Genomic DNA, 15,939 nt, shown 5'->3' with positions numbered 1-15,939 from the left:
TTGCTCCACACAGTCCCTGAGGAATATTAAAAAGCCCTGCATTTGGTGCGCCCTCCTGTTTAACTACCACCTCGGGTCGCCTGTGACATCTGGCGTTTTCATTTGGACAAGGACAGTTGCTGTATATAGTTAATTCTTAAAAAAAAAAAAAAAACATTTTGGAAAGTGTTGCCACCTTTACCTCTATTTGATTCTCTGTCTGCAAATACGACATCGCAGACTATTCATTGTCATCGGACATGGAGCCTGAAATGAGCCCAGAACGCAGGCCTTCCAAGCGGGCAAAGAAATCCTCAGGGAAGCATCTGTGACCTCCAGCCACAAATCCCATAAGCCCAAGTCATCCAAGGGCCTTGATAAGGACGCACAATGCCGTCATAATGCCCTGGAGCAGCAGTGGGACAAGGCAAGGCGTGCGGCCGTGGCAGACGTGGGCCTTGACACCAGCATTACCCAGCATGCTGCCTCGACCTCTGTGGCTGGTGTCTCTCCTCCTTCAGAGTCTGCGGCCTCTTCACCTGACCGCTGCCTGCAGGAGCCTGCACAGACCGTACAGCCGCTTCGACTTACCAAAAGGGTGTCCCAGTCATTGCCGGATGTGTCGGGAGCGGGTTTGGCTTCTCTGCCAAGAACCAACCACGCAGTGCCTGAGGCCACCTTTACACCAACTGCTGCTGGCCTCCGCGGCCCGGACGGTCTTCTGCTGCAGCACCGCTGGACTTCCAGGCCTTTCTCTCCTCGGCCTTTTTGTCCTTTCTGGTGGCTGGTCTTCAACAGGCGGCACAGCTTCCACCACAGGACTTGGTTGGGCAGCCTATTCTTCAGCGGCAGCAGCCTTCATCTTATCATGCTGCAAGGATGACTACATCTTGTCTTCACTCCGAATCGGATCACGCTGAGGACTGCCCGGAAGACATTGAATTTTCGGATGATGACAATTTGCCTCCGGACACTCCGACTTTCACAGGGCTGTTTTGCCCGTCAATGTTTAAATCCCTTTTGCACAAGGCTCGACTTACAACCAACTTGGGCGCCCCAGGTGTGGCCTCATCGACTGCCTCGGAGTCACCTCATGATGCTCTATTCCACTCTTCCATGCCGGACAAAGATGTCATTCCATGTCCGAGACTGTTCCTCAACGTGCTACAGGCCCCCTGGGGTCAACCTGGTTCGCTTACTTTGCCCAGTACCCTTGATAAGAAACTGTATTGCGCCACCCCGGAACTTGAGGACCTTTTGGTCCTTCCAACGGTGGATGCTCCGGTAGCAGCCTTGTCTTCCAACTCTGTTGTTGCCTCCGAATGGTTGGACGGGCTGAAGGCGGAGGACTGTCGGGCGGAACTGGCTTTCCGTAAATCACATCAGGCCGTCTCCTGGGCAGTCAGAACCGCGACTGCAACTTCATTCTTTAATAGAGCCTCGCTTATATGGCTGAAGCAACTTCAACAGCATCTCCCTCCAGAGGAGACTAGATTACACCAGGATATAAATAAGATTGTTGCTGCCACCGAGTACTCGGTGGATGCTTCATTGAATTCAGTGAAGTTCGCATCCAGGGCCTTAGCATCCACTGTCTCCTCCAGGCGCTTGTTCTGGCTCCGCCATTGGAAGGCTGACCTTAAGGCTAAATGGAGGTTGGCGTCCGCCTCCTACAAGGCCCCTAACTTGTTTGGTCCCGCCTTGGAACCGCTGCTGATAGAGGACCGTGACAAACGGAAGGTCCTTCCGACTTCCTACCGCTGTACCGAGAGACGATACACTCCGTATAGCCAGCGTCAGCCTTTTCGCCCCTTCTCTGGCACTGGCGGCTCCTTTTCCCGTAGATCATTTTCTGGGCCCGACCATCCTCAAGGAAGGGATTCCTTTCGTGACCGAGGCAGATTCCAACAGCAACCTAAGCGTACCTTTTGTGGCGCTAACTACAAGCAGTCCCGCAGAGGCAAATGATTCGCACGTGTCGGGTCCCATTGGCGGGCGACTTCAACTCTTTCTTTCTTTCTTTTTTTTAATTGAAAAAGTTTTACAAATACCAATTTTTCCCCATTTCCCCCCCCATCCCTCCCTAACCCCCCCTAACCCTCCCCTCCTCCCATGACTTCCCCAAGGTGAAATCCGTCTTCAACTCTTTCATCGCCAATGGGCCCGTTCCACCATTGACTCTTGGGTGTGGCACACCGTTTCTTCCGGTCTCTCTATCAAATTTGTGGGACCCCCTCTGAGTCGCTTTGTGGCCTGTCCGGTTCCAACCTCTTCGGATCGCCATCTCCTGATGTTGCAGGAGATCGCTCACCTGCTTCACATCGAGGCAATAGAACCTGTCCCCCCCGCTCAATGCAGGTCAGGTTTCTACTTGACATTTTTCCTGGTACCCAAAAGCTCGGGGGGCTGGAAGGTATCCTGACTCTTGAATCTGTCGGTCCTGTACCGCAGGTTCAAAATGCACTCTCTCCGATCGATTCTGGCGGGGGTACGACAAATGGACTTACTTCAATCCGTAGACTTAAGAGAAGCCTACCTGCATGTTCCGGTGCACCCTGCTCACAGGCAATTTCTGAGATTTGAATACGCAGGTCAGCATTTCCAGTATCGGGCGATGCCATTTGGCCTGTCCTCTGCACCGCGCACTTTCACGAAGCTCATGGCGGTGGTCGCGGCCACATTAAGGCAACATCCGGTGCGGGTGATGTGCTATCTCGATGATGTTCTAATACTCTCATCGTCGCCCGATCAGGCATCACGCGACAGGAGTCTCGTTCTGGACGTTTTCCGACGCCATGGGTTCTCGATAAACCTCGAGAAAAGTCACCTTGTTCCAACCACGAGACTCATTCATCTGGGAGCACTAATCGACTCTACCAGAGGGCAAGTGTTCCTGTCTCCAGACAGAGCTCAAAGCATCATCAACCTGATTCTTCAGATTCGAGGCCTGGAGAAGGTTCCTCTGATCCTTCTGACGCAACTACTTGGAAATATGGTGTCCTGTTACAACATTGTTCCGTGGGCATGCAGACACTCCGGAGCATTGCAGTGGTTCCTTCTCCCATTCCAGTGATCAGGCCGCTCCTCATCAAGGAGGTGAACTTAACTCCTCAAGTCCGTCTGTCCCTGACCTGGTGGATGTCTCCTTCAATCCGCGAGGGCTGCGACTTTCTAGAGCCGGAGAGGCTTACATTAACATCGGACGCCAGTCTCCGAGGTTGGGGGGTGCACCTCGGCAATCTTGTGGTGCAAGGTCTGTGGTCCCCTGCAGAACGCCTCAGCAGCATAAATCTGCTCGAGCTACAGGCAGTCAGGCTAGCGCTTCGACACTTCAGGATTTAGGTGGAGGGCCGTCACCTTCTAATCCTCATGGACAACACTGTGGCCAAAGCGCATATAAACAAAGAAGGGGGCACAAAGTCCAGGACGCTAATGTTCGAAGCGGAACATCTCTTCAACTGGGCGGAGTGTCATCTTCAATCCATCAAGGCAGACCACATTTCAGGGGTGGACAATGTACAAACCGACTGGCTCAACCGAGAGCAGATCGACCCGGCGGAGTGGCAGCTCCATCCTCGCCTGTTTCACGAGATTTGTCGCCGGTTCAGGACACCGGAGATAGACTTGTTCACCTCTCGGAAGAACACTCAACTACCTCGCTTTGTGTCCCGGTATCCAGACCCATCGGCAGAGGATCGCGACGCTCTCAGGTGTCCATGGCCAAGGGGCCTTCTCTATGCGTTCCCTCCCATCCCTCTGCTGTCCCAGGTTCTGAGGAAGCTGCTGCTAGAGAAGGCGGATTTAATCCTGGTGGCTCCCAACTGGCCACGCAGGGCCTGGTGTGCAGACCTTGTCGCCCTCTCCGTGGTGCCACCTTGGGTGATTCCACTTCACCAAATATCGCTTCACCAAGGGGCCGTTTGTCATCCGGAGCCCCAGTGGCTCCACTTGGCCATCTGGCATTTGAACGTGTCATCCTAAAGAAGGTACATCTGTCAGACGGCGTTGTTGAGACTATACAAGTGGCCAGACGTCCTTCCACGTGCCGTATTTATGAGGCATCCTGGAGGGCCTTCTGCGCTTGGGGGGCTTCGAGACATGTGGAACCCACTCTGCCAACGTGGAAGAGGTCTTGGAATTCCTGCAAACGGGACTTAAGAAGGGCCTAGCTCCCGCAACGTTACGACGCTAGACAGCGGCATTATCCACCGTCTTGAAATGCCCTCCCTGTCATTCTCTCTCTCACCACCGGCTTATCAGAGGGTTTCTTCACGGCACTACGAACTTGTGTCCGCCTCAGGTGCACAGATACCCGACCTGGGACCTGCCCCTTGTATTACAGGTTCTGACGTCTCCACCTTTCGAGCCTCTGACTACGGCTTCTTTGAAACATTTGTCTCTTAAGGTGGCGTTCCTTTTAGCCATCACCTCCGCCCGGAGGGTGTCAGAGCTCTCAGCTCTATCGACGCGGGAGGACCTCTGCATTTTTCGTGACAGCGTAGTGGTTCTGAGACTTGATCCTACGTTTGTTCCAAAGGTGAATTCCCTTTTTCACCGGGCACAAGAACTCACCTTACCGGACTTCTGCCTGTCCCCAAGAAACTCTACGAAATGACACTGGCACAAACTAGATGTTAAGCGGGCGCTTCATATATACATTCGCCGGACTGCCACCTTTCGTCGGATGGAGGCCCTGCTGGTCTCATTCCACCCGGCCTCCATGGGCCAGAAGATCTCTCCGGCCATGGTAGGCAGGTGGCTCAAGGCGTGCATCTCCTTGGCGTATGAGTTGGCGGCAAAACCACTTCCGGGGCGCATTCTGCCGCACTCCACCCACAGCGCGGCCACTTCTGCAGCGCAAGCCTCTGTGGAGGACATCTGCCGTGTTGCCACATGGTCCTCGGTGTCGCAGTTCATACGCCACTACAGGATTGACTCTTATGCTTCCTCGGACGCTTCCTTTGGTCGGCGAGTCCTGCAGAGAGTTATTTTGGACAGGGGTTCGGAGGCAGCCAGTCTCCCGCCCTAGTACTTTGAGCTTGGGTATGTCCCAGCTATGGACTGTGGGAGCAGCACTCTGGAAAACCGACATTGACTTACCTGAACGTCCCTTTTTGGAGTGCTGCGACCACTGTCCATTCCTTCCCCCCTGTTTTGTGTTCTGGTGTTGCCGTTTCTTTCAGACTGTCTGCCTCCATTCCAGACTGGAGAACTGTTTTTTTCCTATTACCTTACCTGTTGGACTTCACTGTTGTGCCTTGCTGTGCCTTCATAATAGACTGGAGGATTATGGGATTGGAGGCGTGCCTTAACAGGGAGAGTTTATCAGGTCTCACTCAGTTAGTGTCAAGATCTGAGGGAACATCCCAGCTATGGACAGTGGTCGCAGCACTCCGAAAAGGGATGTTCAGGTAAGTCAACGTCCGTTCTCAGGGTGCCGTCGGCCAAACAGTGTCGGCTGGCGGCCCCCAGGGGTAGAGCCTTCTCTGTGGGGGCACCTACCATCTGGAACGAGCTCCCCCCAGAGATACGGAGGATCCCGGACCTGTGCACGTTTCGTCGTGCTCTCAAAACTTTTTTATTTCAGCAGGCTGGCCCGGCCTAACTCTCCTCTTTTAAATTTTTAATTCGTGATTTTATAAATTGGGTGTTTTAATCTGTGTTTCGGCCAAAATATTTAATAATTTTAAGGGATTTTTTAATATTTGTATTATCTGTATTTTATCTTGGCTGTTCACCGCCCTGAGTCCTTCGGGAGTAGGGTGGTATAGAAATTTGATTAAATTAAATAAATAAATAATAATAAATAAACCTAAATGCATTCTAGGAGGCTTTCATCCTTTGTTTTGCATTTCTGTAGAGGTGTAATGATTTTTATACATAATGCAACTCCACCTCCTCTTTTGTTACATCTTGTTTCTTTTGAACAATTTAAATCCTTCTAGCCGTATGCTCCAGTCATACAGCTAGAAGGTCACAGTCACAGTCATGCAGTCACATCTCACAAGTTTCGGTAAAGGCAACAATGTCATATCTGCCTTCATGTACTGGGAGTTTCAGCTCAGCTTTTAGTTCTTCATACTTTGGGGTTTGAGTCCTTTTTGACTGACCTTGTATTTGACTGAGATGTATTTCTACATCTCCTGTTTTTGTCTGTATTTCCTTTCTTCCTTGCCACTTGGTTGATTGCCATGAGGTTTATCCTTGGAATTACCTTCCAAAAGTTCATCTCTCTCCTTCTCCAGTGTTAGTTTAAAGCCCTGTGGATAAGGGGAGCCAGTTGGCTTCCAAAGATGTTCTTTCCAGTTATTGTGAGGTGTAGCCATCCCCCATGCAGATATTGTGGAGGTGGTCTAGGAATTGGAAGTTCTCTCGATGGCACATCCCCTAAACCAGTGGTTGACTTCCATGCTTCTGTGTTTCCTCATTGGACGGTTATCATTTTGCAAATTGATTGATGGCCGATTCCACCTCCCTGCCCTTGCTCTCTACATATTTTTGTTGTCCTATTAATGTATTCTCGTTGTGTTCTTTTTCATTGTTTATTGTATTGTTCTACCATTTTACTTCTGTACTCTTTACACTCTCTTCATTTGTTCCTTTTTATTATAGTAAGTGGGTGAGATAGGTGGCAAATAAATTTAACAAGTAATAGATTAGAGAGAGAGATATGATAGATAGACAGACAGACAGACGTATATACATTGTTTTTTAAAGATGTAATATTTTAAAAAATGACCTTTGGTACTTAGAAAGCCGAAGATGATCTGTTGGAAAAAATGATGTTGAGAAGGTAGAACCCAGAGATTCTGTATTTGTTTTCTCCCAATAGGAAAATGAAACTATTGTGGTTTCATGTGGGGGGAGAAGAGAGGTGGCTGCTTAATACAGACTAGGAGGGTGAGACAGAATTTAGCTAAAGGAACTGATTTTGGTCCCCAAGGCAGGGAGATTGTCTCCCAAAGTGTGGCAGCCTTTCCTTCCTTTGTAAGCTGTCATCCAGTCAATGTGCAGAGCATGTGCTGTAACAGTGACACACACACACACACACCACTTTCATAACTACAACTAAAAAACTAAATTCTTTGGGTTGCTATGTATGTTTCTTAGGGTTTTGTTTGTTTCATCAAGGGGTCAGTTTGTAAGTCTAGTAAACAGTGGAACAAGAAGCCAAAGATACATGAAACTCAAATGCTTTGCTGCCATCTTGTGAATGAATAATGATTGCCTTGCAAAATAAATATATGAAATGAGAATGATTGGGTTGGTAAAGATCAAAAATTAATGGTTAGATGGAGTTGAAAGGCTCTGAAAGATGAGTAAGAAGTTTAAAGAACAAAATGAGTAAGAAGTTTAAAGCACGAAGCAGCACAGAGACTCCGTAGACAAAAGGAAGGTTAGAGAAGTAGAGAGGAAGGTTAGAGAAGCATTTTACAGGAGTTTGTTTTCTCTCTACTCAAGCTTCTTAAAGTTTCTTTATGCTTCACAAAGCATCCTTATCCCGAATGGGAATAGTATGATCGATATTTATGTCAACAACCATTTGGGTGCTCCTTCATTCAATTCCCACATGGCTTCTGACTGCATCATAAGGAAGCCCTGTGGTGGAAAAAGGACTTTTGTTTTCTGTTATTAAACTTTCCCTGAAGAGAATTTGAATTCATAAGAAGAAGAATTACCAACTATTTCAAAGCCTCTTTGGGATGCGTGTGTTTAATTTCACCCTTGTTGTTTTGAGAAGGTTATAATTAATCCCCCTGTGGGTTTCTACTAACCTTGTCTTCAACTCCAGAAGATATTACAGACAAACGCTTGTCCAATTCTTTCTTGAAAACCTCCAGCAATGGAGTACCCACAACTCCAGGATGCAAACTGTTCCATGGATTAATTGTTCTTGCAAATTATTCTCAAAAATAGTCTGAGCCCTGTTCCTTAGACTGCAGTGGGATCCCCAATGGATGAACCTCTGGGTTGGGATCCATCTCGGGGAGAATGCTCTGCTGCCAGCAGTTCCTCATTAAATTGGAGAGATCAAGTGAGATGCTATCCAGATCTCTCCTGGATGCTTTACAACACTTTCATTTGTCATTTTTATGAGGACTCGCAAACAACATTGTAGGTATTACCAAAGTGGGTTCAGCGTCAGACCTGGCTCCACTGAGGTGAGGCAAGCTCCCGAGAGACCCAGAGACATATTGACTGAAGAAAGTGAAGCAGCCATCATCCAGGCATCTCCACCACAGTCATGTTTGGCGGAATGGCCTTTAGATGGAAGCCGTCTTGCTGACTGGTAGATAACATTGCCAACCCAGGACAGATCCTTGGCTCCTCCCCTGAAGCAGGCTGGCTGCATTCCTTCTGTCTTTGGTTTGGGGAATCTTGTGCCCGAGGTGTGTGTGTGTGTGGGGGGGGGCAATCATGGAAGTATCCTTGGCCCTTTGCCTTTGTTGTTGACCTCCCTCCTTCCCGGCAGATGCTGCTCTGTGAGAAATAAGTAGACAACCTATTGTCACACTAGGCAACAGAAATAAGATTTGAAATTTCAAAATTTCAGGAATCAGTCATTCTACTGTATTCTGCTCTGTTCAGGTCTGTGTACCACATTTTTAAGAAGATCTAAGGAACCTGCTCAGTGAAAGGCACTAAGGACAATTGAGATGGAAGGACTTGGGTATATTTAGCCTTCAGAAAATAATACCAAGGGAGCGGCCTCACGTAGTCCTCCCGTTTCTAAAAGGATGCAGAAGAAGATGAAGACATCTTTCCATCATTCTAAAATGAGGACAAAATAATGGATTTTAGTCACCGGAAGGCAGTGAAAGTGAAAGTGAAAAAGAGCTTTCTAGTAGAAGAAAAGTTGGATAATAAACCAAGGGTTCCTGAAATAATTCTATGAGCAATTAATTAATTAAATAATTAATTCTATCAGCAAAACAACTGACAAATTTCCTGGAAGGATCATGCTTGGCAGAGTTTGTGTCCCGACAGCTGTCAGAGCAATTAAATCTATATCACTTAAGATGAAGAACCTTCATTTGCTTGTTATAATCCATATTTCTATGGGTGGGTAGGTGAGTGATAGCAGATTGCAAGGTTGATACTGCTTTTATTCATTCTTTCACTTGTTTTCCATCCGATTCTATCTGTGGCATTGCCAAGTTTATTCACTTGGATTTCCAAAGAACAACACACATTTTTAATATGCAGTGCAACTGCTCTTTTCTTTGATTGCTATTCTTTTGAATCAGTGGTTTCACTCGGTTCCTATCAGTGATGGGTAACATTCCATCATGTCTGCATTATGCTCATTGAATCATATTTACCACAGAGTTAAAACTCTTCTTGGGTTTTTTAATTCTCATGTTCTGAACATAAGTGTCTACCACAACAAAGGCCAGTATTTTTTCTGGTTTTTCACTGAGCATGTTTAGAGGACTAATTTCAGTAACACACCTAGTTTCTATAGTGCACAAGTCTTATTTGAGATTGTGACTTCAGGATCTTTTTCCCCATCCTCCTGTCTGCTTCTCTTCCCCTAACCCTCACAACCTGCTTCATCTATAAGAGCCTAGAAACTGTCTCTGGGTTCTGTTGGTGCAGATGATCTGCTCTGCCTTTGATTTCTGGAAAACTGGGCTCCTTCCTGCATTTGGAGAGTTGCTGCCACTGTCATGCATGGAAATGTCCATGGTCCTTTTTCAGGATCTGTCCATCTGCTGCTTCACTCCTCCCAACCGTTCCCTTTGAGGATCCTTCTGAATGCCTCGCATTTGCTGCAAAAGTAGACCAGATGGTTTCCAAGAAGAAAGCCTTGCATGTCACAACTGCAGACTTTGGCCCAAGGAATTTCACTTTTCCTTCTTAGCACACCACTAGGAGAGACACTTTTATTGTTTTCTGGCTTTCTGCTTCTGTAAACAAATTAGGCTTTTAACGTATTTTTTAAAATTGTAATATCAATGTTACTGCCATGTATATTTTAGTAAGTGTAAGCCATCGGGACCTATCTGTGAAATATTTTACGAATTGTTAGCTGTTAGCTGTTTAAAATCTTGTTGCAGAAGCAGAGTGAAATGGGATTAACCTGGTTAGGCTCTCACAGTGGGGGCATTCTTTTTTTTTTTTAAATTTGATTTATATGCCGCCCTTCTCCGGAGACTCAGGGCGGCTTACAATGCGTTAAACAATAGCCTTCATACTTTTTGTATGTTTATACAAAGTCAGCTTATTGCCCCCACAAACTGGGTCCTCATTTTACCTACCTTAGAAAGGATGGAAGGCTGAGTCAACCTTGAGCCTGGTGAGATTCGAACTTACAGTAATTGCAGACAGCTGGTGTTAATCATAATGCTTTTAGTCTGCTGAGCCACCAGGCAATGGCAATGGCTGAGATTTTGTACTGTAGTCATAGAGATATTGCCTTGCTCAAACCACCCATGGAATTATTTTGTTCATGCTCTGCAGGAACAGCTCTTGAAGAAACTGCTCCTTGCCAAGCCCTTGATGTGAGGGGCTTGATTCTTAAGGTTGAGCACCCTCCCATTGTGCCATGCGACGGTTCCTGCGTTTTTCACGAAGGCAGCGTTCTCTACAACACGGGCACTGAAGACCTTACTCTGGCCTGTGCCCTGGCACCCCCAGTGGACAAAGGTAGGCCCTTGACTGCAGTTGCGTGTGTGGGTAACATCCTAGGCCAGACTGTACACACTTAACATCCCAAAAGAAATGTGGAAATCTCATTTTCTGCCCGCCCCAGCAAGACATCATGCTAAAATCTCATGCTACTATGCCTTGGACTTCTTGGTTGTTATGCTGTGAGTCCATTCTGAGAAGGGTCAAAAGATCAGGAGGACAGCAGGACACATTTTCCCAGACACATTCCTGGAATGATCCAGATATTCGGTCCTGATGATCTCTTGGGTTATTGTCCCATTTCAGCCTTTTTCCCCCAACCTGAAGTTATCAGCAGCAATGCTTTCTCTCAAGGGAGAAAAACTTGATTATCCAATACAAAACTGGTAATTTGGATCCCACTTGTCCTTTGAGCATGTTGCCTATAATAGCAGCTCGCCTGGGGCCAAGTTATTCTGAGTGAAGGAAGCCACCCTCCCTGCTCCAGGAGAGGAGGAAGGATGCCATGGGCTTTGTTTCCAGCTCAAAGGCTGAAAGGGGTGAAGAAGGCAGAGCTCAGAGCTGGGTAAGAAGGCAGGAGTTGAGGGTCTCAGTCTCTTTCCTCTTGCAGATGTCGTTTTTCTGAACTTTCCATTAACACAAGAAGAAATTTTTTATGCCCAGAAGTGCCATGGTTTCCTCACGGATGTCATCTTGGATTCTATAAGACAGAAGGATCCTAAAGAAACCACTGCCAAAGTAGAGCTTCTGGTCCGGCAGTTGTGGGTAAGAAGGGATCTTCTGCCTCCAGCCCAGAGATGCTTTGGCTGGGCTGGCGAGCAAGCTTTGCCCTTTCCGGCATTCGAGCCACTCCTTCCCAAGGGCTCTTTCAGCGCCATTCAGCCTCGCAAGGTTTTAGCTCTGGAGTTTGAGTCCCCTCATTTCTTACAGCACCTGCAGATCACGGCGAAGGAATTTGTGGCCGAGCTCCTGAGTTCAGCGCCCTTTAAAGCCGATGGCCATTCTTATCAGAAGTTGCTGAAGTGGGTTGAAGTAAGTGCGAATGATAGCGGTGCTTCCATCCTCTATCGTGGCCTTCCACATGCAGGGGGCAGATAAATGCACATTTGCAGTGCAGGCCTTGCTTTCATTGTGAGACCCCCTCCCCTCCTTTCCTGAGAACAGCCACAGGCACGCGTGAGGGATCTGACATCCAGATCTCAGGTCAGGGATGCCCAGGCTGGACACCCCACCACCCCATTAGCAATCCAAAGTTCACCAAGAGATGTCATTTGGTGGGCCTTTTGCTCTGATGAGCATGCATCTGGGAAGCAACCCCTCCCGCTGCGATTCTAGACATCTTCCCCGAAAAGGGAATGAAACGGGGGTCCCCAGTGAACATCCCTGCCCCCCCAGGAGGCCATCTGTGCGGCTGTTGCCAAGGGGGGAGGCTGAGGTGTGGCCTTTGACCCAGCAGAAATTGCTAAGCGAGCCTCTCCGTTTCCTTTCAGTTCACTCTGCCTTTTGCCTGGAAATACAGCTGCTGCGTTAACTTGCTTATTAAAAAAGGATACTTTAAATCACTCTCACATTTTGTTATTGAAAAATATTTACAGAACCCTTAATAAAACTGAAGTCTTTGGCTGCAGTTTGTTAGAAGTTTCTTTTTCATTTTGAAATTAACCTAATAAAATTAAAATGATAATGTATATGATGTATATGAAAGCACTAACAATGAGGAACAGGAGATTGGAGGACCACTGCTCTGGCTTTTTCCCACTATGGGGTTCAACTCTCAGAGGTTTCAGATCTCTTTGGAAGCTGGATCAGAAGATCAGTTGATTCAGTATGTCAGGATGAGGTTGGAGACGAGCCAGAGAGTGCCCCAGGTGTCCCACAGTGGGAGAATGGGGGATAAGGGGACCAACCAACTAGGGCTTCTTAAGTTGCTGGTTTTTACAAAACAGGCTTGTCCCTTCTAAGCCAGTGGGCCAGGTCCTGAGCCCAGAGGACCACATCGTTGGGTGCCTCGGTCTCCTCCTGCTGCTGGTAAAGTTCAGGTCTATGGGGGTGGACAAGTGTAAAGACCTGGCCTGCGTTATTGAGACCTGCTTGAATAGTGGCATGGATGTATGAGAAACCAGCTTATCTGCCTTTCAGGTCCTTCAGTAGCAGCAAGTCAAGGCCAAGAGGGAGAGTGGCCATGACTTCACTTGAGACTTCTGCAAGGGCCACTATCCTGCATGGGGCAGGACGCACGTGTCGGCTGCCATCTCACTCTTGCTTGTGCTTCGATACCATGCGATGAGTCTGCCATGAACTATGGGGAGGGTGGATGGGAGGGGGGCTGCTTGGGGCAAAGTGAAAGTGATTGCTGTTGTGGAGAGCTGTACTCCCCACCCCCTTGCTGTATCTCCCCAGAACGCAGTTTCAAGGTCACCCAGCTGGGAGAAGAACGCAGCTGCATACCAACCTACACCTGAAGTGACCATTCTCAAAACATCTTGAACCTTGGAGGGTGGGGGAGGGATGGGAGGGAAATGTTGAATTTGGGATTTGGGCATACAAGTCTCAGTTCTGGCTATGCACTATTGCAAGGCCCTTGGTAAAACTATACCTTTCTCAACAAATGGAATCAAGAATCGTTTCCATTTAGAGGTCCAAGTTGCAGCAGGCCTGACAGCAAGTGCCATGAATGGATGGGGTCTAGAGAGAGATACTGAAGCTGCAGCTGGTGTTGTTCTGCAGTGGTCCTCCATTAGCTCCTGGATATCCTCCCGGGGCCGATTGTGGGATTTGTTACACTTTAGCCCTAAGTCACTGACAGATCCGGGAGTCAAGAGGGGCACCTGGGAATTTTCCTGACAATTGGACAGGCAGTTCCATTTCGTACTGGTTGAACTCTAGAACTTGGAAAACCATTTGTCAGTTTCCTTTTTGCGTGGACCAACATGACCATTGCAAATGAATTGTGACCAGGGTGGTAGTTTTTTTTCCCTTTGTGAATCATGTTAAACTGCATAGCACCAAGGGCAGAGCTGTGAGGCACTCTATTGGTATTTCCTTCCCAGCTGAACTGAAGCTATTAACGAGCGCTATTGGGTGCACTCATTAAGCCAACTGGGAGCCCTAGTGGGAGTTTAGACCCTACCAAAGTATAGCAAGAAGAAGCTGGTTAATCTGGCACAATTTGTGAGGTGTCCATGCTGGCTCCTATCGATTCCAACATGCTTATCCGAGTGCTCACAAACATGGTGTCGATAGATTGTTTGAAGACCTTTGCGGAGGACAGAAACCAAGTTGTGGCTCTGTAGTTTTCCAGGTCCTCCCTTCGTCTGCTTTTTGAGGATGGGGGTGAGGTGAGCTGTTCCCCAGTTTTCCAGGCCCTTCTCCAGGACTGCCCCAAGTTGACTGGAACAGGTTCTGCCACCGCCTTCCTGAGCAACTGCATGGGAGACAATCCCTTTGCCTTGGAGACCCAACCCCGGTTCCTATAGTGAAATTCTCTCTCACCCCCCCACCCCGGTACATCCTCAGCAGCTGGCTCTCTCCTCCCCCCAGTGGCACAACCACAATCAGCCACAGCTTCATTTTCCTCACTGGAAAAAACAGGTGCCGAATCTCTGGGTTCTGCCTTCTCAACATCACCTCTCTCCACTTCCAGCAGACCTGCACTGTCTTTGACTTTCTAACCTACGGAAGGTCATTTTTTAAAATATTACATTTTTAAATTTTACTTTTGTTGACAATCTTGACCATGGGTGTCAAACTCGCTGCGTCACATTGTCATCACGTTTCACAACATTTTCCCCATGTTTTCCCTGGGGTGGGCATTGCCTGTGTGTGCTGCATCTGGTCCACGGGCCGCCAGTTTGAAACCCCTGATCTTGACTTATTTTGAGCTTTATTTTTTCAGCCAGTTCCTTCAATTTCTAGGGACTCCTTTTCCTTGTTCCATCTCTTCAACATTCACGGGAACTCTGCCTCATACTGGCCTCTTTAGATTCCTCCCATTTTACTTCTTGTGAAAATTATTTGCAGTTATGTTTTCAGCTTCACATTTGTGGGATTTCCCAATCTTTGAGGACGATCTTCCTCCCAAGAACGTAAAGCCCACCCTCAGGATGAGCTCTACACTTCTGTTTGCCTATCGCCTCAAATGCCTCAAAACATCCTCAGGGAAGTAACTGAATGGTGGAGGGAAGAAAGAGGGGTTGTAACAAATGTGTGATGTGTATTTTTTGCCTGTGATTGAGCATGTAGGATATGTCACTTTTTAAATCCATAAACTGGTTGTTATTCAGCAGCCTCCATTTCAGAGGACTTGCATCTTCTCCCCTGTATGATTTAGAACAGGTCTTTGTCTGTGAATTTTCATTTGCACATAAGCCCCCCCCCCCTGCCCCCCAGTGGATTCTCTGGCACACGCCCATCCTCCTGATGAGGGCACCCGAGGCCCTAAGGCAGCTGGAATATCTTTCTACATCTTGTGGGCTTACAAATCTGCCCCGAGATGAAGGTATCAATTCAACAACTTTATCCCACACAGCATCTATCTGGATGTCATGAAGACTGTAATGATTTTCTTTTTCAATTTTCAATTTCTTTTTTCAATTTTTCATTTTCTTTCAATTTTTAAACTTTTTAAAAGCTTTTTTCAACTTTTTAATTTTTTTTTAATTTTTTTTATTTGATTTATATGCCACCCTTCTCCGGAGACTCAGGGCGGCTTACAATGCACTAAGCAATTTTAAATTGTTTCAATTTTTAAATCTTTTCAATTTTCAATTTGTTTTCAATTTAAAACTTTTTTCAATTTTTAAAAATTTATTTTCAATTAAAAAATTAAAAAACACATTTTAATTCTTTAGAAATTTTTAAATTCTTAATGCTCTAAGAGGAAAACAAATAAAAATCATGAAAAAAGAGACACACTTCAAAATAGGGAAGACAGTGATGAAGAAGACCAACTAAGATGATTAAAGGCTTGGAGTCTAATGTATATGAAGAATGGTTGCAGGATTTGGGTATGGGGAGTCTAGAGAAAAGAAGGACTAGGGGTGAAATGATAGCAGTCTTCCACTTCTGAGGGGCTACCACAAAGAGGGAGTCAACTTATTTTTGAAAGCACCAGAAGGCAAAACAAGAAACGATGGAAATTAATCAAGGAGAGAAGCAACTTGGAATTAAGGAGAAACTCCCTAAAAGTGAGGACAATTAACCAGTGGAACAGCTTGCTTTCAGAAGTTGTGGGTCCTTCCTCACTGGAGGTTTTTAAGACGAGTCTGGGCAGTCACTTGTCTGAAATAGGCCAGGGTCTTCTGTCAGAGCAGAGGGTTGGGCTAGAAG

The 15,939-nt window shown here is 47.0% G+C and overlaps 1 protein-coding gene across 5 annotated transcripts in view; it reads left to right on the top strand.

Annotated features, from left to right (window-relative positions):
* KCTD19 (potassium channel tetramerization domain containing 19) overlaps window positions 1-15,939 on the top strand; it is a 57,668-nt gene that overhangs the window by 21,284 nt on the left and 20,445 nt on the right. For 2 of the 5 annotated variants that reach the window (XM_034425648.3, XM_034425649.3), the window contains 4 exons: window positions 10,444-10,629; window positions 11,222-11,376; window positions 11,542-11,643; window positions 12,102-12,238. The exons of 1 other annotated variant lie outside the window; for it this stretch is intronic. In XM_034425648.3, the coding sequence (XP_034281539.2) occupies window positions 10,444-10,629; window positions 11,222-11,376; window positions 11,542-11,643; window positions 12,102-12,215 (557 nt within the window). In that variant the 3' untranslated portion in view covers window positions 12,216-12,238. Of the gene's footprint in view, window positions 1-10,443; window positions 10,630-11,221; window positions 11,377-11,541; window positions 11,644-12,101; window positions 12,239-12,759; window positions 12,895-15,939 lie in introns of those variants that run through there. 2 more of the 5 variants (XM_060681520.2, XM_060681519.2) reach the window with 2 other exon arrangements.

Source organism: Pantherophis guttatus, chromosome 11, assembly GCF_059756535.1.
Source record: "Pantherophis guttatus breed Tessera chromosome 11, ASM5975653v1, whole genome shotgun sequence".
In the NCBI taxonomy this organism is placed as follows: Eukaryota; Metazoa; Chordata; class Lepidosauria; order Squamata; family Colubridae; genus Pantherophis; species Pantherophis guttatus.
The sequence above is the reverse complement of the archived record's forward strand: the minus strand, read 5'-3'. Positions and strand labels throughout refer to the sequence as shown.